Source organism: Rhinolophus ferrumequinum, chromosome 20, assembly GCF_004115265.2.
Source record: "Rhinolophus ferrumequinum isolate MPI-CBG mRhiFer1 chromosome 20, mRhiFer1_v1.p, whole genome shotgun sequence".
Lineage (NCBI taxonomy): Eukaryota > Metazoa > Chordata > Mammalia > Chiroptera > Rhinolophidae > Rhinolophus > Rhinolophus ferrumequinum.
Genome location: NC_046303.1, coordinates 26,269,964 through 26,293,021, shown reverse-complemented (window position 1 = coordinate 26,293,021; position 23,058 = coordinate 26,269,964). Strand labels below are relative to the sequence as shown.

General features: G+C 36.3%; 1 protein-coding gene across 1 annotated transcript in view; it reads right to left on the bottom strand.

Annotated features, from left to right (window-relative positions):
* THSD7A (thrombospondin type 1 domain containing 7A) overlaps positions 1 to 23,058 on the bottom strand; it is a 626,307-nt gene that overhangs the window by 164,115 nt on the left and 439,134 nt on the right. The window contains exons 5-6 of the mRNA XM_033088067.1: positions 12,262 to 12,510; positions 9,386 to 9,567 (exon numbers count right to left, since the gene is read on the bottom strand). Of these exons, the coding sequence (XP_032943958.1) occupies positions 9,386 to 9,567; positions 12,262 to 12,510 (431 nt within the window). The remainder of the gene's footprint in view (positions 1 to 9,385; positions 9,568 to 12,261; positions 12,511 to 23,058) is intronic.

The following is a 23,058-nucleotide window of genomic DNA, read 5'->3' as shown; positions in this document are numbered from 1 at the left end:
GTTTCTCATTTTAAAGAAGTGATTCCTTTAGTCTCTAATAGAGGCCAAAAATCTATGTTAGAATTTGGGATACATTTATTGAGGAGCCCGGGAAGCTTATGTGTCAGGGCCCTTCACATACACATGCCCCTTCTGAGAACTTGGCAGAGATTTTAGTGATTTTGTACTTCAATTTTTATTTTTATTTTATTTTTTAATAATGAGGGTCCCCTAAATTGCATAAGCTTTGGGGCTCAGAAAACGTGGACTTCCCTGCCCCTACCCCAGTCTCTCCCAAAGCTTTGGAAAGAGCCTTTTAAGAGGACTCTTATGAGCTTTTTGGTAAAATCGATTCCTGATTATCATCATGATGGTGCTTGTAAAATATACAACCTTTCCAGACCTACAGAATCACAATCTCTATGCATAACATCCAGGGATTTTTGCATTTTCTTAAAGCATGCAGGTGATTCTTAAATTGCTTTTTGAGGAGGTGTACTTCCCAGAAAAGCAGTTCACCCAATGAATAAGGATACAGGTTCTTTATTAAGGAGGGACCATGGCTGTAGTGTGCTTTCAGAGCTTAACTGAAGAGCCCCACCCTGGCATGTCTGCAGACGTTTCTCCTTGTCAGTCTTGGAAAGGGTCAGTTCTGAACCCCCAGTAAACAAAGCTCTAAATGCAAGGTTACTATTAGGCCATAAGCTCCCTAAAGACAGGGATCACCTCTGCTTTTTAAAACATTCTTCAACGTCTAAACCAGTGATGCAACATAATCGTTGTTCAATAAGCATTTACTGAGTTAATGAAGGAATAACAAGTGAGATACCTAAATCTGTAGCACTTCATCAATCAGATTGTGATTCATGTTTGGTAGAGTAACACTTGGAAGAACAGACACAGGATGAGTTGTACAGTAAGTCACTGATTCCAACTGTCTGTTCCCCACCTTAATCATTTAATCTTCACAGCCACCAAATAATTAACATAGTGCCTTAATAAATGCAATCAATATTGTCACTGTCATCATGTCATTCTCATCATTACTATTCTTTTCTTTCCCAGTGGGCATTTGGGACTTACGTGTAGGTATTTGTATTTCATTAGGCTTCCCACACCGTTGGAGAAATTCCACTGTTTTTAGCCTATTAATATCTTTTTGTGTCATAATATTATCCAATATGTTTTATCCTTATTAGCTTAATATCATTCACATATTTTATCAGCGCACGGTGTGTGACTTTGTCTAAGATACCAGCATGCATAATGAATTTCATTATCTTCCATAGGTAATAATTCCTTTGTTGTTATTACCTTTGTTTACATAATAGTGCCAGTGTCATTCATGTTTCCTGTTAGCAAAGTGAGAAAATCTAGAATGACAGAAAGGAAGATATGTATGAAATATTCATGAATTTCAGATGTTTCTCTTCTTCAATTTTAAAAGTTTACAGTCACTTGTATGTTTTATGGAACAATATCAATTTGGCAACATAATTTTTATTGAGTGTTATACTTGTGGAGATTATCCTTCATTCCGAAACTACTGAAGAAAATTCTGGGCATTTTTGATCATCCAAGAAAATTTTCTATCAAATGCCATTTCATTAATCCAAACATTCAATATTTGGAATAGTTTTGACATTGTACACATATATAATGTAAGTCAATTTCATGTTATTTCCTTGAGAAAATAAAATCTTCCCCGGTACTTTGTATATAAAGGTGACATTATTACCTGGGAAATACAGTGTGTGGTCTGTTAGTGTGTTTATGTATTTGCCAGAAGTGGTAAATGTTGAGACTGGGTAATCCATACTCTTTGATCACTGTAAACACTTACAATACAGCTGGCTGGTCTCATAGATGCTGTAATAATTAAAATAAAATGATTTTCTGTATTAACCTTTGACTCTGACATTTAAAAGTCATATTTCTAGATTTTTAATCTTCTTATTTGGTATTAGATTATCTCTGTGAAAAAGATGAATTTTTTTTCTCTTATTCAGTACCTCTTATTGAATTGATTGAATTTTATTTAGTGCCTTTTATTTCCTCTGCTGGACTGGAAAGTATATATAATTTAATTATTAATAGTTGATTTTTTAATCTTATATTATTACACAAGTAAACATTAATAGTTATTCATTTGATAATTATTCTTAAATTTTTAACAACATGATTTAATAATATATAAGGGTGCTCCGTATCTCTATCCTTTTCCAAACAATATACCGCTTATCATTTCCTCCCGTCATATACTAATGTTGTTCATTGACCAACTGTACAGTGTTTTAGCCATGAAAGTTATTAGTATCACTTCACACATATCTATAGTTATATAGATTACCCAGATATTTAGCAACTTCTTTGTACATCTTGAATTCTTCTCTTTCTTGGCTCAATTTCCTTCTTCCTAAACATTACCATTTAGAAGTTCTTTCAGTGAGGGTTTATTAGAGGTAAACCCTTCCATTTTTGTCTTAATTTTGCCAATAGTCCATAATGATAGGTAGCTGGATAAATAATTCTAAGTTGAGTTATTTTCCTCTCAGTACTTTTAATACAGAATTTTTGTTATTTTGCTTTTCTGTAGCAGTTGAGAATTTCACTGTTGTTAATTCTTTTACAGTTAATTTTTTCCTTCTCTGTATTCCTTTTAATGTCTTGGTAGTTTATGAGCTGAAATCTCAGTACTTTGTACCTAAATGTGCATATGTTATTATCCTGCTTAGAAATTGTTTTTCTTGATTCTGTATTCTTGGGTTTTATTGGTTCTAGAAAATTCTCTCCTTTTACCTTGATTCTCTCATTTTGAACTTTCTTATTTAATTCTGCATGACTATTATCTTCGCTTTCATTTTCAACTTCTCTTTTCAGTATGGCAATTTGAATAATTAATTTCCTAACATTTGTCTTCAGTTTACTAATAACTGTAATCTCCATCTGTCTAATCTACCCATTTACTGTATTTGTTTATTTCCAGTAAAAGTATTTTTTTAGTTCTAGAACTTCTGTTTCTTTTTTTATCAGTTCTTTTTCATTATGACTTATTATATTTAATGTTTTGAATTTTTCCTTTCATCTTTAATAAGTTTTAGCATATGTATTTTATGGTCTCTATCTGATATTTCTTATATTCCCAATCTTAAGTCTAATCTTATACTGTTGGGCATTTAAAATTCTGTTCACAATGGATTATTTTTCTTCATGTAGTTTGTAATTATAAATGGTGTACTTTATCTGGTGAAATCCTGTGGCTTAGGTTAAAGGATTCTCCTCTTCAAAATTTTTGTTTTTCATTATGTCAGGCACCCCAATGGTACCACTGGTGAGACACCATGACTTATATTAATTTCTCAGTGGTCTTTGGACTCATGGAAGCACCATAAATTTGAAACAAACTTGTGAGTACTGGCCTATAGTTAGAATTATTAGATCAGGTTTGACCAGAGGCTGAGGCTGACCTGCTTCTGGTGATCTCCCTCTATAGGTAAATTGAATTTCTCTGCTTACTCCTTGATGCTAAAACCCTTTGAGGTTAATGAAGTAATGCAATATTCCTGCTTATACTCTTTTTCTGAGTAAAAGTTGAGTGTCATGACCCTTATTGTCATGACTCCTGCTACGTTCCCATAATGTGTAACCCTCCTCCTGCCCCATCCCTACCCAAGGATGACCACAGAAAACATTAGCTCACCCTTCCTGGTTTGTTCTGGGGAATCATTCAGTTTCAAGACGTCTGCTCTGCTCTTAAAAGCATTTAAAATGATATTGTAGTCTCCATGTCTAGGTGTTTTATAAAGGATCATTTTCAGTTATTCTAATGTGCCATGTTGCAGGCAATGAAATGAGAGTCATTAAACAGGTATTTTTAGGCAAATAAAATTAAGCAATGTGGATAAGGATACAAGGACAAGCAGCAATAAAAATCAGGCTTCCTGATTATCTATTATACCTGGGGTTCTTCTCAAAGTGGCCTTCAGATGAAAATTCAAAAGATTTTTAAGCCAACTGTATAATTAGAAAAGAGAAATATATATATATATATATATATATATATATATATATATATATATATGTATGTATACACACACACACACACACACACACACACACACACACACATATATGTATATATATATATAAATGAAGCCTTCTTAAATGAGTGGCCAAACTGAAAATGTACATGAATTTTGACTCTAATCATTTGATCTAACAATTAGATCACGTTTTCTCTATTCAAAGTTAGAGGTGTGAATAGTTATTTAAGGATATGTGTGAATATAAACCCTTGTTAAAATAATGTTTTTTAAAGTGTTTTTGATATGTTCAAGAGCTAATTTGCAGACAAATGAAAAGAAAACTGTACCGTTTTTACAAATGATAAACATATACAACAACAAATGTTAATTAAATATTGGCTGAGCCAAAGGTAGTATAAGCATACTGTATTCGTGTTTTACATGACTTCCGAGCTGCCTTATATTTTTCTTTGATTGCGTTTTGCTGGAATACTTCCCGACATCTTGTTAGCAAGCTCTTCTTCTACTAAAAATTCTAAGTTACCTCTGGGGTAGACCACTGACCTCCTTAATCTAATTCCCAGCATGGAAATTTTTATTAGCTTCCATCCCAGTAGCTGAAACCTTTTGGCATCTCACTTTCCATTTTGTAATCTACTGATCACATAGAAATTTCACAGGGTAACAGCTCTTCTCTCCCATAAAATATCCAGAGAACTGATTTCCTAGGAGGATCTGATTCCTTCAGGGATTTCCTATATTTTAATTATTCTATAATTACATTGCAGTGCTTTTTATATCTCCCTGCATCAGTGTAGGCTATGTTTCCAAAATGTAGCCATTGTGTGATTTGGTACCTTTTTTATTTACTACATTAAGAAGAGCAGAGCACAACGTGATGTGCTTAGAAATATGATAAACTATGAAAAGTGTTCTTACCTTCATTAATTTGTCCCAACAAAAGTGTTCATAACCAAACTTTATATATCTGTTCATATTTTTAGGGATCCTAGTGCCATTTTTATGTAAGTAAATTTAAAAAAAAACTTTTTTAGTTTTTCCTATAATTTACATCTATATAATGATGTTATAGAAAGTCAAGAAACATGAAAGCATTTCTATTTCATGAAACAGCTTTGATATACTTCTAGCAAAATAGAAAGTGAAAGAAAACCACTATATTTCCTAGAGAGTTTAAGGACTGTAAAAATCTCTGATACACATTTCTGATTGAGGTGCTAAGTAAGATATGCTCACCTACCTGTTATTTCAAAAGTGGTGGATAGGAAAGGTGTAGCACTAGCCTTTGACGAATTCTGATACTTACTTTCTGAAATAACAGGGAAATAGCACCATAAGTGTAGCTTTTTATTTTTAAATAGCTTTGACTAAAGTGGGCTAGTTTGTGGAAACTGTTGATAAAATACTACAATTATAAAGAGTTTGCATTCCATTTAGGGATAGTGCCTATTTTATTCTCCTTACTTCTTTGCAGGATGTGAGAAAATACGAGCTCTTTATTCATCCTTCTGTCTGCCTAGTCACAGTTCAATCATCCTTCCCTCCATCCTTCTTTCTATTGATCCTCCAAACATTCCTGCCGGTTTATCTCATTCTAGGTCATCATACAAGCTCATTATACTGGCTGTCTTCCTTAATCACCTCAAATCCCACAGACATCATCCAGATTCCACTCTGGATTATTTGGTATGTTTTCTACAAAAGAATGTTCTTAAGTTTCCTATAATACAAATTATGGCAAGCGTCATGGTGCTTTATAACCAATATTTTTGGTTTCCCTTATTTAAAAACACGTTCAATATGTATCAAATGGAAGAATTTCTTGAGTTGCTATATGGAAAATCTACTTTTACTTCACTTTGTAAAAAAGAAAAAAATCAGTTCCTGTTCATGCATGCAGCATTTGCATCAGCTTTCTAGGATTTACACTGATAACTTCCCCACGGGCTAGGCTTCTTCCTATCAGTTTCTGATAAGGGTAGGTTTCATGCCAGCATAAGCTGGACATTCTTCACAGCCTACTGGAATTCGGATCAGCTGGTGAACACAAATTGTCAAGGGTTGTACTACTATCTCCTCTCAGTTGTCAGGATTCAGAGGGTTACCTATGGCCCGCAGCAATACATGAATAATATGTAGATACTCTCCCATATCAAGTAGACAGATTTTTCCTATTGCCTATGGACACTATCATCAACTTAACAAACATTCTGATGACATAATTCAATGGACACAGATGTGATCCCAAGTTGTGATTATCATACATTATATACTCTGTACTTTAATAATACATATACGTATTTCGATTTTCTGGAAATTAAATACATTACCTGCCAGGAGGAAAATTTTTACAGCCTAGTGTGGTGTGAGTCAGTTAACAGTAGTGAATATGCCAATAAATAATGCCCTGTCCTCGTGGTAAGGTGGTCATTAATATGATGTGCCAAGAGAATAAAGGGAGTTTATGTGAATTTCATATCACATAATATTATGTGAATTTCATATCACATAATATCACATAATATTGTTTTCAATATTTTTGTATCAACAAATTTTATTTTTGAGTTAGAGTATTTTATTTTGAGTTAAGGCATTTCTAATAGCTTGGATACAGATGAAAACAACTTTCATAGGGCATATACTGTGTTTCCCCGAAAATAAGACCTAGCTGGACAATCAGCTCTAATGTGTCTTTTGGAGCAAAAATTAATATAGACCTGGTCTTATTTTACTATAATATAAGACCAGGTCTTATATAATATAACATAACAACATAACATAAGATAACATAACATAACATAACATAACATAACATAACATAAGGTCTTACATTAATTTTTGCTCCAAAATACACATTAGAGCTGATTGTCCGGCTAGGTCTTATTATCTGGGAAACACGGTAGTATGAATCTGCAAAAACAACAGTACATATACTTCTTTAAATGAAGTATAATGTGAATTGCTCTTAAGGTAAGTTGTTCGTGGACAGTGATAGGATTTCTTGAGATGAGTACCTTATTATTACAAGTGAGTGAGGTAGTTATTCTGAGAGGTTTCCTTCTCTTTATAAAGTAAACTTTTATTCTTTCATATTTATTGAAAGAAGACAGACTATGAACAATCTTCACAACCCACAGTAGTATTGTTCTCCATTTTTATAGTCTTTACATATCATCCTTGGGAAGCTGGTGTATTGAATAAGTTTCATACTGGGAAATGTTAAATGCTTCTGGGGAGAAACTCACGTTACCTAAGTTGTGAGAAAAAAGAGCTGCAACTTTTAGGGAGAAGCAACTAAAAGAGTTTTTGCAAAGTGTATAAGAGGCTTATTAGTATTCTTCATATTTGACACGAAAAGACACAGATTCCTAAGTTATTCATGTTGTATACTTTCATGATAAATATTAATTTTAGGAGAACTGATTATTTCTGTATCTATTGATTTTTGATTTGGCATTTGCTTAGTCCAACACATACATTTTAACTATGCTATTCTTTTTTGTTTCCTTTTTTTGTGTGACTATTTTTGGTGCACTGCAGTGCTTTGACAGCAGTAGGGAGACCCCATGACAAAATGAATTTTAAAAATATGGAGTTGCAATTCAGAATTTTCTGGAGGCTCTTTTGAAAGTAATAACCTACAGGACATAATTGACATTCAGAAACTAAAATCTGATCTACCTCTAGCAATGAAATTATACTACTCTGAAAGGACTGCTATAATAAATCCACTTAAGAGTGTTAAAAACGTAACCATTAAAGTGGCCAAGAAAATATGAATGTACTAACATTACATGTTTTATGCTACTTCCTTACAATTTCACGACACATTAGTAGTAAAATACATCCCTAGGCTAGATTCCTAAATGAGTTGACATGCTATGTAAAGTTAGTGGATACAAAACAATTAAATTTTGCAAGTTGCAAATGCAAAATGGCAGCCCTATTTTCCATGAATTGCTGGTCACTTGTGCCACTTCTTTTTGGGGAGGCAGAGGACACATCTCTTCTTTTGTTTTTTGAAATATTCATTTATCTGGGTTGTTTCCCTTCTTTTCTGGTCATTCTTAATCACATTCCTTCTCTAAATATTCCTTTTTTTTTGGGGGGGGGGGTAGAGGGTCTTTTGTTTGCTGGTATCACCTAGAGTCTTTATCCTTATTCTTTTCCCTTTCCAAACAAAATATTTGCTGGGAAATACTATCCTATCATACACACAACTTGCTAAATATAACATACTCATCTTTTCTGGCAAGATTTCTCTTTTGTTTTTGCTTTTCTTTAATGGTGTGCTTTCATACATGCTGTTCCTTCTGCCTGGAGTAGACTCCCTCTTGAATTCCTGGTCCACTTAACTGTAGAAAACGTGTGTCATCACTCAGCTCAAGTGCTACTTCCTTCCTCTGTGAAGGTTTCTGTTTTTGTGATTCCCCCTACAGTTAGTTACTCTAATACTCATTTACAATGCATATAATATTATATGATAATTATTGGTTTGTTTGTGTGCCCTCATGCTGACCATAAGCACCTTCCTGACACAAAATTTGTACTGACATTTCTATTCTCACCACCTCACACAAGTGTTGGAACTCTGTTGGCAACTAAAAAATATATGCTGAATAGATTTGAGATAGAAGTTGTGTTATCCCTCAGGTAGAGAGAATTGTAAGAGGGTCTGTTTACAACATGGTTTAAAAATATTCATATTTCTGTGGACTTAAAGCTACTAAATGAATATAAACTTGATCCAATGATGACTAGAGCAATATTAATACATAATATACATTTAGCCCTGGCAAATTTTTTTTTTTTTTTTTTGCATTCACTTATCCTATTGCACATTTATCACACCTGGTCTAAAACAGAATTAAACAAAAAAATTCTAAGATGTGATTTTTTTTTTTACTGTAGTTTTACTCTGTAATTAGTTCAAATTTTCACACAATACTATAATGTACTTCTCAACCACATTATAAAAAGCAAAACGAGGTGTTTTTTATAAGCAGTTGTTATTTCTTATACAAAGAAAAGAAAATTGGGCATTAGAATATATACTTGCATTCTTTGCATATACTTACAAAAATGAGTGTTTATTCTATTTTTTATAATTAACTACTCCTACTAAACTTTGACTCAGAGCCTAAAGTCAAAAAATTTAATGAGAGACTTGTCAATAAATTAGAATTAACCAAAGAGTGAATGGCTTACATTTTTACAACCAAAATTTAGATTCCTATTCACCATAGTGGATATCAGCCACGATGTGAACAGAAATATGGATATTTGTGCCCCAGAGGGTTGAATGTATAACCCTCCAGGGTCATCCCATGTGAGATCCTTGAGAAGAAAACCATGTCTACCTTCTTTGTCCTTGTGGGTATTTAAGTGTGACAGGAGGTTTTCATTGATCTGAACGCAGTACACCTCTCGGGTCTGGACTCCTCCCCCACAGAGGGCCGTCTGGTTGCCTCGCCTTTTGTCCTGCTGACTGAGCAATGGGTCCACGCGGCACTCGGTCCACTCCGTGGTTCTCCAGCCATACCTAAGTAAAGAAAACATCAGCAGTGGCAACCATGTTTATTGAGTAAAACTTTGCTCTGCTCTTGTCATATTTTTTTCCTAAGAAAATTAATCTAAGAAGCACTTTCCTCTTGAATCAGTTGTAGACTACAAACTGCATGTGTGGTGCAGATTCAGTTTCAATCTCCTCCTTTATCCTCAACAGTGCTCCATTTAAAGAGGGGTTAAATTTAGGATTGTTTTAACTGCAATTACTGGAAGTTGTTTATAAATATTTTATGAAAGGAGAGCATAATGCTGAAAACATGAAATTTTATGTTCAGTTAAACTGCACTCAGGCTTGCCCTTTCTGGATGCTTATAAACAAAGGAGGATTGAATTTGAGAATAGAAAACATTCTAAATGACGATCAACCCAAACATTTGTTTTGCCTTTAATAAAACACATGAAAATTGCTTCTTCACACTGGATCAAAATTATAATTGTGTGTGAGGATTAAAATATATAACATAGCAATTCAGAGTTTTCTCTCTATTGTCAAGAATCTTGAATGTTTTCCTGTAGCATTGAGCATCCCTGATGAGTGCTGATAAATGATGAAAAGAGCTGACATTTGTCATCAGTGGAACACAGGAAAGATGATCTGTGATTCTAAATTAAAGCTCCAATCAAGATTAGGATGGGGAAGAAATGTCAGCAGCTTGTCAACCCAACACGTGCACTAAGGAGATGGCCAGAGAACCATTTCCCAATGCCACTGAAGACAGAAAGTAATGGCATACCTCCACCTCAAGGAAAGTGGATATTCTAAAAGCACAAGGAAAAAATGGCTCATGAAGCACTTTGTGTCACTTTAACCAAGACACTTCGTTACTAATCTGATGAATAGCCCACATAGGTAGAAATGGACATGCTAATGTTCATCTCGATTAGACAGAAACATTAAATGGGGCCTCAGATGTCGCATCTAGTGCTTTGCTTTGTCAATGGTAAAGTTCTGTGACAGTGAAGCTGACTTTCGTGCCCATTTTTCATTTTTAAGTGGGGATTCGTGGCTTAGCAGAGATGCAAGATGGGGGCATCAAGGAATAACACTCCTGACATATATTTATAAAGGAAGTACAGCATTCAGGTCAAGTCTAAGCACATGGATATTTGATACCTTGGGCGGAGGCTGGAATTGTAAGGAAAGTAAAACCCTACAAGTTGTTCATTAGGGGAATTAAAATGAAAATGTTATTTTATTTTTATTGACTGGAGTCCCAATTTAGGTCACCCTAAGGAGTCCTGTGAAAAGAATAGGCTTTCAATAATGTAAATTGGGTTACACATTCTAAAAATGCTACCCTCCTAAAAGGGGGAGAAGAAAGACTCAGAATATATCTTTATTTTGTTACTGTTGTTTGACTATCTGAGAGGATAAAGAATAAAACACCTAGCTTGAGACAAAATTAGGAGGAAAAAAAAAAAAAAACTCTTAGGAGACCAAACACTCTGATTGGAGACCCTGGAGACTTCTTTGAGCCTAGTATGTGGAGAGGAACACAGTCAGTGGGACTGGCAGAGGAGTTAGGACAGAAGCTCGCTGGGGTTTTCAGTCACTTGTTACCTCAGGGGAGAATGGACGATTCCAGAGTGCTGCAGAACTGAAGATCTCATGAATCACCACTATCTCCATTATTATTGTTAGAAGGAGAAGTAGGAGGAGTAGTGGTAATTTACCTCCTCACTGGGTCATGAAGTTTGAGCTGTCTACATGTTCTTTAAATGTTTAGAATATTCCAGACAAGCTCTCAATGAAGCTTGTTTAGATCTATTGAGAAACTAAGATTCTCTAAGCTATTTTTATAAATATTCCATATTCAGACTAAACTGAAATGTATTTGTTGCCAAGATAATTCACAGTAATGTCTTGGAAATGATGTTTTTTTGTTTTTGTTTTTGTTTTTTTAAGGACAAAAAGAATATGGTTATACTGCCAAATATTTCAGAATTAGTCTTATTTATCTGAATTCAACAAACCTTTATTGGGCAACTGCTGTGTGTCAGGCCCTGTGATATATGTTTCAGATTTAAAAGAACAACAGTTGAATAAACACAGTCCTTATCTTCAAGGAGCTTAAAGCCTCATAACTTTGATGTAATATTTTATTCTATTCAATAGGATTTTTACTGTATGTTAATAGGATTTGCTCAATAAGCAGCAGAAACCTATATTTTGGAAGTTTATCTTACAGAATAGGGTAGACAAAGTATGACCTAATGACTAAATCCAACCTGCCCCTTGTTTTTGTAAATAAAGTTTTATTGGAACGCATCCACCCTCATTTGTTTACATGTGGTCTAAAGCTTCAATGGCAGAGTTGAGTCAATGTGCCAGACATATGGGACCCACACGGCCGATCATATTTACTATCTTCCCCTTTATAGAAAGAGTTTGCTAACACCTATTACAGAAAATATATAAACAGAGAACTGCTGCTAAAATCTAGCTTTCATGGAAATTTGGAAATTCAGCTTGTTAGAGACTTTCATTTTGTAAAACCATTTTTTTCTTTTTAGGATAGTGTTTGTAAAGACATATTTTATGTTTCCAATTAGAATTTGTAAAAAATCACTATTTCCCAACATAGTATTCAGTTGAAATTAAACAGCTGAACAAACGTGCAATTTGGGTAGAGAGGGCAGCAGAAGCTACAGTCCTCTATTTACTCACGTGGCACAGGGAGTAGCTGCATCTCCTTGAGACACACAGGGTTCTTTTTCCTCAAGTTCTGGACACTCCTTCTCACTGCCAATAGGAAACTTTCTGATGATCCGTGTCCTCACACGAGTGCCTTTAGGAGATGCCCTATCGAGGCATGTTTTTGAGCAGGGGCTCCATTCTGACCACTCCGACACCTGGCACTCTTTGGTGATCACACAGGACTGGAAGGTCACCGGCAGCTTCTCTTGTTGGCAAAAGCTGCAAAAGAGCACCAATATTCTCACCACAGACTCACAGGCAGTCATGAACTTTGTCTTCTACCCTGCAGAGTGAAATCAGCTTGGATGCTTTTATTTCTACTTGGAGTTGCAATTCTAATTTCATTATAAATATATCAACTTTTATGATGTGTAAAAGCAGCTAGACTCACAGCTAACATTTCCATTTCCTCGTATTTTACAAGAGTTGTTAAATCATTCATAAGACATCAAAAATAAAGGGACTAAGCAAAATTAGCTGAAACTAAGTTTATCGTATTTTTCATTTCACCCATTCCAGATTTGCTTTAATTTAGAAAATGAGAAACCTAGAACTGTTAGCAAATGATAATTTCCATTCTGTTTTGTGGTTTAAATGAACATCCTTGGCTAACTTAATGCAATATAGTTTTGTCCAGAAAAGTAATTTAATATATGCTTACCATTACCTTTACTATTTGAAACTTTAATTGTCACTTACAATCCTAATGTACACTTATGCAAATACATCAACTTTTCCAGGTTGCAGAATACATATGGGTATCTTAAATATGTCATAAGCATTAGAAACAGAAATCTATTTATAGCTATATCACTGCAGAGATATAGTCTAAACAGATCTCTCATATATTTTTATCAGTAAAGTACTCATGTTCAAACTCTCTCTACTCCTTCAATTGCAGGGATGTTGGATTCTAAACTGAAATGTTTACATATGAAGATAAAGATGATGTCATGGACATCAACGACTAAAGACATACGCATTCTGAGGGGTTTTCCTGGAATTGACGACCTTGTGTTGAGTCTTAGTTGAACTTTTGCCCATTCTTAATAACCAATAGTGCATGTTTACAAGACACAGGCAGCCCATCGCCAGCATAGAGCTGTCTGTTCCAATGGGAGAACACACTGATAATTCTGCCTTGTCATTCAGGTGCTATATTTAACTACAGCAATCAACCATACAGAGAGGCAGGTCCATGTTAATGTAACAACTCACATCCCATCTTCTTAATTCTATGGGCATGTGTATGAAAATAGCACTCTTAGGAGACAGGGCTCAAAGCATCAAAGTCCATTTGTCTGAGTTGAGAGGTCTGGGAAGAAGGACCATATGAGAGTGATGGTGAAAGGGCCTTGGGAGTCAGCTCTGTTTTTCTTATAACAACAGAGGGGACTGAAATCCCACTTTTACTCAAAGGTCATGTACTGAGTAGCAATGGTGTATTTATTAGGTACAGCATGAACCATAAAGCAAAATTTTCTGTGTGATAAGCAAGTTTTCACTGTTATACTTAGGAGTTTATCCATGAAAATCAGGCATATCATGTCCAAATGCTGACCTCCAAAACTCCTCTCTTACAAAAGTCTCCCTATTTAATTTCCTCTTGAGTACATTTCCCATCCCTCATGGACTGTTTTCATATACATATGCATACATTATCCTTTATGTAATGCTTATTAAGTTCATATTGTATGCACAGCAGAGGATTAGCAATCCCTTTTAACCTTCTATAAAGAGTTTTAACACCAGTTAACTGCCTCCAGGTACAGTTACCCTGGTAACCAGATGAAAGTTGAAATGTCAGCTATGTTAGTAGATCATATTATGTATGATAAAACGACCCCTTTGGATAAATTCCATCTGCACTGAGGAAACTATAAATACCTGGTAGGCTTCCCTGAAGGTGGCAACTCTTAGAACTCTTAGAACAGGGCTTGTTTTTTTGGGAGAACTTGCAGGCTATGCTACCATCATTTCAAGAGATATCAGCACCTGTGAGAATTTCAACTAGATGAGGAATGTCTGATGCTACCATGATGACTTATTCTGATTCTTGTTCTATATTCTTCTAAGCAGACTGATGCTAAATGTGGCTGGCCTATGGTAGTTTTGTGAGTCTTGTGTATCTGAAAGTTTTTACAGCTTACATTTAAAACTAAACTCATATCACCTCATTTGATACTCACAATAATCCTTTTACATAGGTACTATTATAATTTCCATTTTGTAGGGAAGGGGTCTGTGAAAGGGAATGTGTTCAAGATCAAAGAGCTAGTAAGTAGCTCTTGGATTTTCTAAAATCAGAGCCCATTTTCTTAACCAGTCTGTCCTGCTTCTTCTCAGTTTCAAATGATTGTAAATCTCAGTTTGCTTTAGCTGAGGGTGAGGCCAAAGTTATTGGCACATTGTGTGAATCAACCAGTATCACTATTTCACAGGCCAGGATTTGTACCATCCTTTGCAAAAGTGCTCCTTGTCCTAAGTAATACTTAGTAACTATGGAACACCCAAAACAAAGACATTTTCCTGATAAATGTTAACAATTTTCAATACAGGTCCTACATATGAGAAATCAGTAGCATAAACATGAGGATAGTATTAAGTGATATGATTATGTACTTTTTAAATATTATGTGACATCTATCTATCTATCTATATATCTATCTATCTATCTATCTATCTATCTATCTATCTATCTATCTATCTATCCATCTATCTATAGTTTGTCTCTCCTGTAATTTTTCAATACCCCGAACCATTATTTCTACTTCAGAAGTACAAAGACAAGATTACAATAGTTAAGTTGGAAGCATATAATTCTGCTCAGGGAGGCATGGAACGTTACAGGAAGTAGGAGGTTATTACGGTGAATTTAAAATGATATGTTAGAAATTTCCTGATTGAGAGAAAAGTAATTAATAGAGATATGAAAGAAAAATAGCCTTTTATTTGTTGGTGGGTGGGGGAAATACATACTTTCTCTTGGCCTCAATGTGAGGAGCTTGTGTGGAACAGCAGAAATAAGAGTGGAAATGAAGCCTAGGTCAGATCCAGGGCAGTTACGTTGATTCCGAAAAGCACCGCCTGTGGGTCAGGCACCACTCAACGATTAGGAGACAAAAAGAGATGATATTTGTATGTGACGTAGATTCTGACGGTGGAACAGAGAATGGAATGTTAGGGTCCATGTTTGGAGGCAGGGAGACTATGATGATGATGATGATGATGATGATGATTAGAACATTAATGTTTATAATAAACACATATTGAGTGCTTACTATGTGCCAGACATTGGCCAAGCCGAGCTGAGTGAGGTATGATCATGGACAGGAGTTTGACCTTCATTGCATGACTACTAGGAGCCATGCACCTTGTGGCGTTTTACTGAGACTATCTCATGTAATCCTCCAAACCACTCTTCAGAGATCCACATTTTTTTAGGATAAGGAAAATAATCTAAATGTCTCACTCAACTCGAGAAAGGAGCAGGACTGGGATTGTAACCAGATCTTTCTTCTGATGAGGTTTATGAAGGTGTCAACAAAGGCAATTACAATAGAAATTCAAAGGAGTTACACACTATAAGAAGACTTAGACACTACACAGCCTGATGAAGAGTTGACAGGGTCAAATCCTTTAAAAACTTGTAAGTTTCAAGCCTGGGTCAGCTGGTTGAGCAGCACTGCGATTATTTGAAATGGAGAACGTGGAATGAGAAAACAGTTTTTGGCAGTTGGTAAATGAGTTCAACATTGATGTCTTAATTTGATGTGGACACATCCAGGACACATCCAACAGGGTGAAATGCCCAGTGGGCAGGTCCAGAATTTAGGGTTAGTGTCTAGTAAAGTTCTGGATGGCTTATACCCGTTGAGACACCCTGAGCATATCAGAGTTCAAAGCTAAGGCCACAGGAGTAGCTGAGCGCTCGCCCCCGGGGGCTCATTTTAGGCATAATTCACACATGGACGTACAGTGAGCCTGGGCAGGCCCGTGAGCATTATGATGTTTATTCACATCATGTTTTGATTGTTCATGAGACTAAATAAAGTCATCAAATCATCCATGATTACTACATTATTCAGCTGCCATCCTCTACCATTCTTTCTCTTATTCTGGCCATGCAAAACGTTGATACTGAAGAGCTTCAGGGAACGACATATTCTGGTTCATTATGGTTTTCAGGAGAACATGACTCTCTGGGAAGTCAAAGGTGTGGGCTCTGCTTCTGCAAGGGCAGCCTAGTAGGAGATACGATGGCCACTGTGACGATTTCCTTTTTATTTACGTGGTATGTTCAAAATAGCCCAGATAGTTAAGATGGAACAGAACAAAAGATCGGCTTTGTGACAGAAACGGATATTACTTAGTACATCTTGTATCAGATAGAGTAATCAGATAAGTATTGGGAAAGAATGAAAACGTGTAGAGCAAAATTTAATATTTTTCTCTAAAGAAACTTCATTAAGAGATGACAGAGCACAGATATTCCTGACAGGTACTTTTAAACTCTGATTATCCAGTATATTTAACATTTTTTATTTCAGGTCAAGGTTATAAAACTGATAAACTGTAAATTTCATTTTATTTCAGTTTTGATTATTCAAGTGATAACATACAAAAAAGAATCCCGTTTTAAATCTTTTTCCTAAAATTAATTCTGTAGCCCATTTAATCATCATAACACCTGTGAAAATACACCTCCTTTCTGAAGGTAGCCTAATTAATATACCAAAATACCATTATGGTTATTTAGTTTCTTAAACAGAATCTTCCCAAGACCCTCATTTTTCTGAAGATCCAATCCAAAGTTTCCTTTCTGGTAATCAAAGCTCTCCATAATCCATCACTACTTCACTGCTCCCTCTCAGGTTGTCACTTAGCCAAAATTAACTTTCAGTCCTCTTCCCCAGTAGCCTGAAATTCTGCCCTCTCTCTTCACTGTCTCTAGAGAAGAGTAGCCCAGTTCTATCCTCTCACTTTTATCGACACTATTTGCCATTTAGAGTTCCCGCTCCCAATTCTTTGCCACTCTGAAGCTAAGTTTCTCAGGATCAGGTGGTAAGGCTAATGCTCAGGAAAAGTCTCCAAATGTGGCTTGAACCAGCCCTCTCCACACAGCATCATGTGACAATTTTTCCTTTTCATGAGAAGCAGATGAAACTATAGACTGAAAATACGATGCCAAAGCTACTGGCAAGAAACATGTGTCCCTTACAAATAGGTAAGCTGCACATCTGCATTGAATTGGCAAAAAGTGACACCTATAAATCCCTTGTTTGAAGCTTCTTTGCTTGGAATCTACTTGTTTAATATCCCTTCTCTTCTCTATCTCTCTCTCTCTATCTCTCTCTCTCTCACCCCACCTCCCCTTTCTTCCCTCCCTCCCTCCCTCGGTACAGGTATAGACATATGAGAAAAAGCCTTTGCTCCTTGTGTTCCTACTGAGAAAAAAGAAGAAGAAAAAAAAGAAAACGTTATGGTTGGATGTCATCATAGGCCCGCTTTTTTTAATCCAGAGAAAGTAATAAAAGTGATCAGAATAGTTTCTCTTCGTCTTGCCAAAGCCTAACATCTGCAGTCGGGGGCTCTGGAGGTGGACATTGTTCCTGAAGGCTTAGTTCAATCTAGAGTTTTGCTCCTCAAAGTTTGGTCTATGGATCAACACCATTGCCATTAATTGGGAGGCCGACAGACACACAAACTCTCAGATTCCCCAGGCTACACTCCTGAATCAGAATCAGTATTTTAACAACATTCCCAAGAGATCCATATGCACAATGAAGTTTGAGAACACTGGTCTGGGGCAAACTTTCCCAACCACTGCGCTGCAAATGTATAAAGGCATCCAATATTTACAGGGGGCTAATGAATCTTTATTAGGATAGCCCTACTTCTGACACACAACAGGAACTGAGTAGATCACACAAAATGGGATGATCAGATATTAGGTGGTTTATACGATAATTGGATGGGCTGGAGAAGAAGGCTTCTAAGCCAAGCCTCCAGGACAACTTCCAGCCCTCAGAATCACTTTGCCATTTCTCTAATCCACAGAGCTGATTTTGCAGCTACAGGAAGCCACATTTCTAGCACAAACTTCCCTGTGAAATGAGTAAGTTCTTCTGCCTCTTCCTACTGATCTCAGTTTAGAATCCAAGCCCAGCTCTAGCACTGTGTTGGAGTCTAAATCACATCCAGAAACCTGGCTGCAAGCAACTTTGCACGCTTTGTTGTATATTATAGTTTTCTGCCTTCCTAGCACAGGAAATCCCACTAGAGCAGCGTGAGTCCAAATGTGGTCTGTGGATGAGGGCAACTGTTTGTGAGGGGTGTGTGATGAGCTAAGCACTGGAATTAAAAGTAAGTATAGAGGTATTTTTACAGCAATTTGAAGTCTGCACACTCAAGAGCATGATCAGTGCATATAACTTGATGTGCAGGGTATCGGCCAGTTCTGTTAATGTTGAATGCCATGGTGAGAGGGATATGGCATGAGCTACATGCTAGACATACACAGTAGGACCGCATTATTGGGAGCTGCAGGAAATCAAAGACAAAAAATGAAAACCAGCAACGCAAATCTGACCTTCACCACAGATAGCACAAGAAGCACTGCACTGGTGGTGTGGGATGATTCATGAGCCAGGGGACCTGTGCTCAGTTCCTAGCTTCTTCACAAGGCCTGCGGACTGTGAGGAGCTCATATGGTGTTTCAGAAATATAAATCATTTGGGCACTTAACATATTATCTATAAGCAAGATCCATAGCAATATGTCTTTTGTAGTTGCTGTAGAATTCGCCTATAATAAGCACTTATAATATTCTTATTGAATTAAAGAACACTCTTTCTTTCTGTAAAGATACAAGTGAATTCAGTAACACTATTCATGTTACAGGGAGTTTTTATATGTATACATATATACATATGTCTCTATATAGATATATGTATATATGTGTATATATAGATATATATGTATATATAGATATATATGTATATATATATATAGAGAGAGGATATTACTCTAAATCTTTCCATAATATTAACAAGCACCCTCAAATTTTGTAATATAAACAAACACAATTTGGTGTGCACAGTAGATTAAAATATTCATTTTATTTGTATAAAGCAAATATGTATTTGTAGGCTTGTACCCTCTGTTATGACAGCATGGTCACTCACTTAATTTGATTAGGTAATTTGCTTCAAGAATGAAAGTGATTGTGCTAATCCTGGCCAGCAAAATATAGGGGTCATGGAGCTTAAATCATATGTAGAGTATTATTGTAACCCTATTGACTATTTCAGAAAAAAAAAAAGGCATGCTTTTTGGGATAGATGCATTTTTCAAATACACTGATGGATGACTGATATGGTATGGACAGCCATCCGCTAACTGACAGTTTTGTGTACAGTCCGATCTCTTATGCTTGTATATAAACATTTAATTTTAAAATTATATCCAGAGATTAATACAAGAATACAATGCTCAGATATATTTAGTTTTCCTACCAATCTGCTGTTTTCTATTTCAATGAAAAAAGTGAATGGACCAAGAGGATCGCCGGTTTTTCTGAGTCCCCAATTTGCAGCAAGTTAGTAAATGATGTTGTGCTTCTAGTCAAGAGACCGAAGCCATTCCTAAATCGCCACCCTTGAGTTTCATGACTGATCAGGAAGCAATTACTCTGCTCCATAGCTTTTCCATATAGTGAGATTCCATTTTCCTAAAAGGTCTCTAAAGTCCCTTTCTTTCATAAAATTTAAGACTCTACAGTTTTCATAACCTAATCAATCTGAATTCTTATTGGCTTGTGTTTTGAGATGGAATCTTTAAACAAACAAACAAACAAACAAACAAACAAACAAACAAAACTTTTCCCAGCTTTAACTATGTTGGAGCTGCATTCCTTTTTTAAACACAAAATTAAATTTCCTGTAATTTACCATTTATTTATCACTGTGAGTTAACAGTTTACAAATTTTCTGAGCTAATTTCACTCTCTAAGTGTACCCTCTCCTTCACAGAATTCACGAAGTTAGAAGCAATCATTCTTCTGGAATTAAACTACATGCACAAACCATTTTCTTTGTAAAGGCAGAGGTCTTTCCCCTTGCTTTGATAGTTGAAAAGCTTTTGTTGAGCTGCCGGGAACATTGCCAAATGGTGTCACCTGCCAGCTGGAGTGATCATATGCTCGCTATTAAAGCTGAAGGCCACGGTATTGGTCAACAGCTGAATGTGAGGGTATCAGCACTGCATGTACTTAGTAATGGGATAAACTGCTACAGCAGTGAGGCCTCCCTGGAAGGTCCAGTACATGCATTTTCCATCCTTTCGCACAGAACATACTTGCATGCAGCTGTTTCCTTTTCACCCATGCTGTTCCAGGTGGAGAACCATAATGGAGATGCATGGCACAGTCTCAAAGCCACTGCAAGTGAAAACTCTAGACAGCTTTATGAGACAGGGTGAAAATTACCTACCAGACTTCTAAAAGGGTGGTGTGTGGCATGATTGATTTGCCAATTCTTTTCATCAGAGGCGTTCTTTAGTATTAAGGAAATTTTCACCTGGTTTTAAAACTCCAATTAAAAAGAGAAGTGAAACATAACTACAGTGATATTTCAAATATTATTTTGGGTTCTGTATGCAATTTCCATGTGTGTTTGGGGGCGTGGGGGGGGACAATTCTTAGACAACAGCAAGTTGTCTGAGAATTCAACATGTTTCTGACACAGTCTACCTGGAGATAGTGTCAGATGCCACAGGTTAAGGGTTCATTCATACAAGACTGCCACCCCACCCCACCCCCGATTTCAGACACCAGTCCCGAGTCCAGTTTGTCACCTGTACTTATGACCAACTGAGTATAAATCAGAGGTTCCCATAACCCCCTCCTCAGGTTCAATTAATTTGCTAGGGCGGCTCACAGAACTCAGAAACATTTATATTTACAGTATTACTGGTTTCTTATAAAAAGATATAACTCAGTAACAGCGAGACGAAAGAGATGAACAGGGCAATGCATGGGGAGAAGGTGTGGAGCTTCCAAATATGCCACACTCCCAGCACCTCCATGTGCCCACCAAATGCGTAGCTCTCTGAACCTAGTCCTGCCAGGGATTCTTGTGGAGGATTCACTATATAGGCATGGCTGATTATATCACGGGCCACTGGTGACTGACTCAATCTCAAGCCCCTCTTCCCTCCTTGGAGGTTGAAGGATGGCATTGAAAGTGCTAAACCTCTAATCACATGGTTGACACCACTGGCAACCAGCCCCATCCTTAGGTGCTTCTCAAAAGTCACCTCATTAACATAATAAAAGACACCTTTATCACTTTCAACACTTAAAAAAACCCAAGGGTTTTGAGAGCTGTAAGCCAGGAAACCAGGGACAAAGACTGATTATATATGAGGAATAATTCTGGTCATCTAAATGATCAAATATATATTTTTATTATAAATTATAATATCACATAGCAATTATTTGTAAGGAGAATTACCAAGTATCGGCTCAAACACTGATTAACCATCATAACTTTTATGACAAATGAAAGAGAGAGAGAGAAATCAAGCCTAACATATTCAAGATAAGGGACAGAAGTGAAAGGCAAGAAAGCTCTGGGAAAGTAATAATGACTGGATATTCTTTTCTACGTTGGATTCCATTAATATTCACCTGACCCTGGCCAACTCCCCAATGCTTAGAAAATATGGAGGTCCCAATGATTATTCTATTAAATTTAGTATAAAACAGAATCATAAAATGTAGTTCATAACTCATAAAAATGTAAGAAAAATGCATTTTGAATCTAAAATAAGGACTCAAAATAAGGACATCCTTTCCTACTTTTGACCAGTTTTTTTTTCCTTTTCTCTGAACTTTTACTCTAAGATGAACATCCATAATCATGACTCCAACCAAAATAACTACAGACATATTTCTATCTACCTCAAATATAATAGCTCCTATATGGAATTCATCTGCTTCCCCTCAACCTGACTTTCCCATTCCTCCTGACTCTTCATTATCATCTCTCCCCTCGACCAAAATAACAAGTTATCACAAATCTTTATAAAGAGCATTTTTTTTCCAAATCATCTTCTGATCTCTGTTTCCACTCTTACAGACCTGAGCCAAGTGTTCTTTGTCTTGTGACAGGAGGAGGAGGATAAAGTGCCATTTTTCTTTAATCTGCCCCTGTATACACCATCCCATGTTGCCCTGTCAGAATGACTTTCCTGACAAATTTATATGGATCCAATCTATCACCTGCTCAAGGACGCACAATGGTTGGCTAACAGTCCACTTCATCCAGTTGGAACCCTTCGTCCTGACTTCCCAGGTCCTTCACATCATTCCTGTCATCTTCTCATGTATATGGGAAAAAAATGGCATGTTGATTTCATCTCTGTCCTTACAGCTTCTGGTTCTCTCTCATTCCCGTTGGCTATCCTCATCTCTCAAAGGTGGCATGCTCCAGTCCATGACATTTTTACTGAATACTGAATTTAATAGGAGACATTTTCAGTATTGAATTTAGATGAACAAATGACTCACCCCGAATTGACAAAGAGTCAGAATTGGTTCCTAAGAATAGTGGATCGTCAGGATTGACAAACAGGGGTCAACTGGTTCAGGTCAGGTGAAACTTAAATGGGGGCAGGAATTCTGCTGCATACAGGGAAGGATTCCTAAATATTGTAGCTGTCCAACATGCAAAGAACTGCCGAAAAAGAGACACGGTCTGGAAG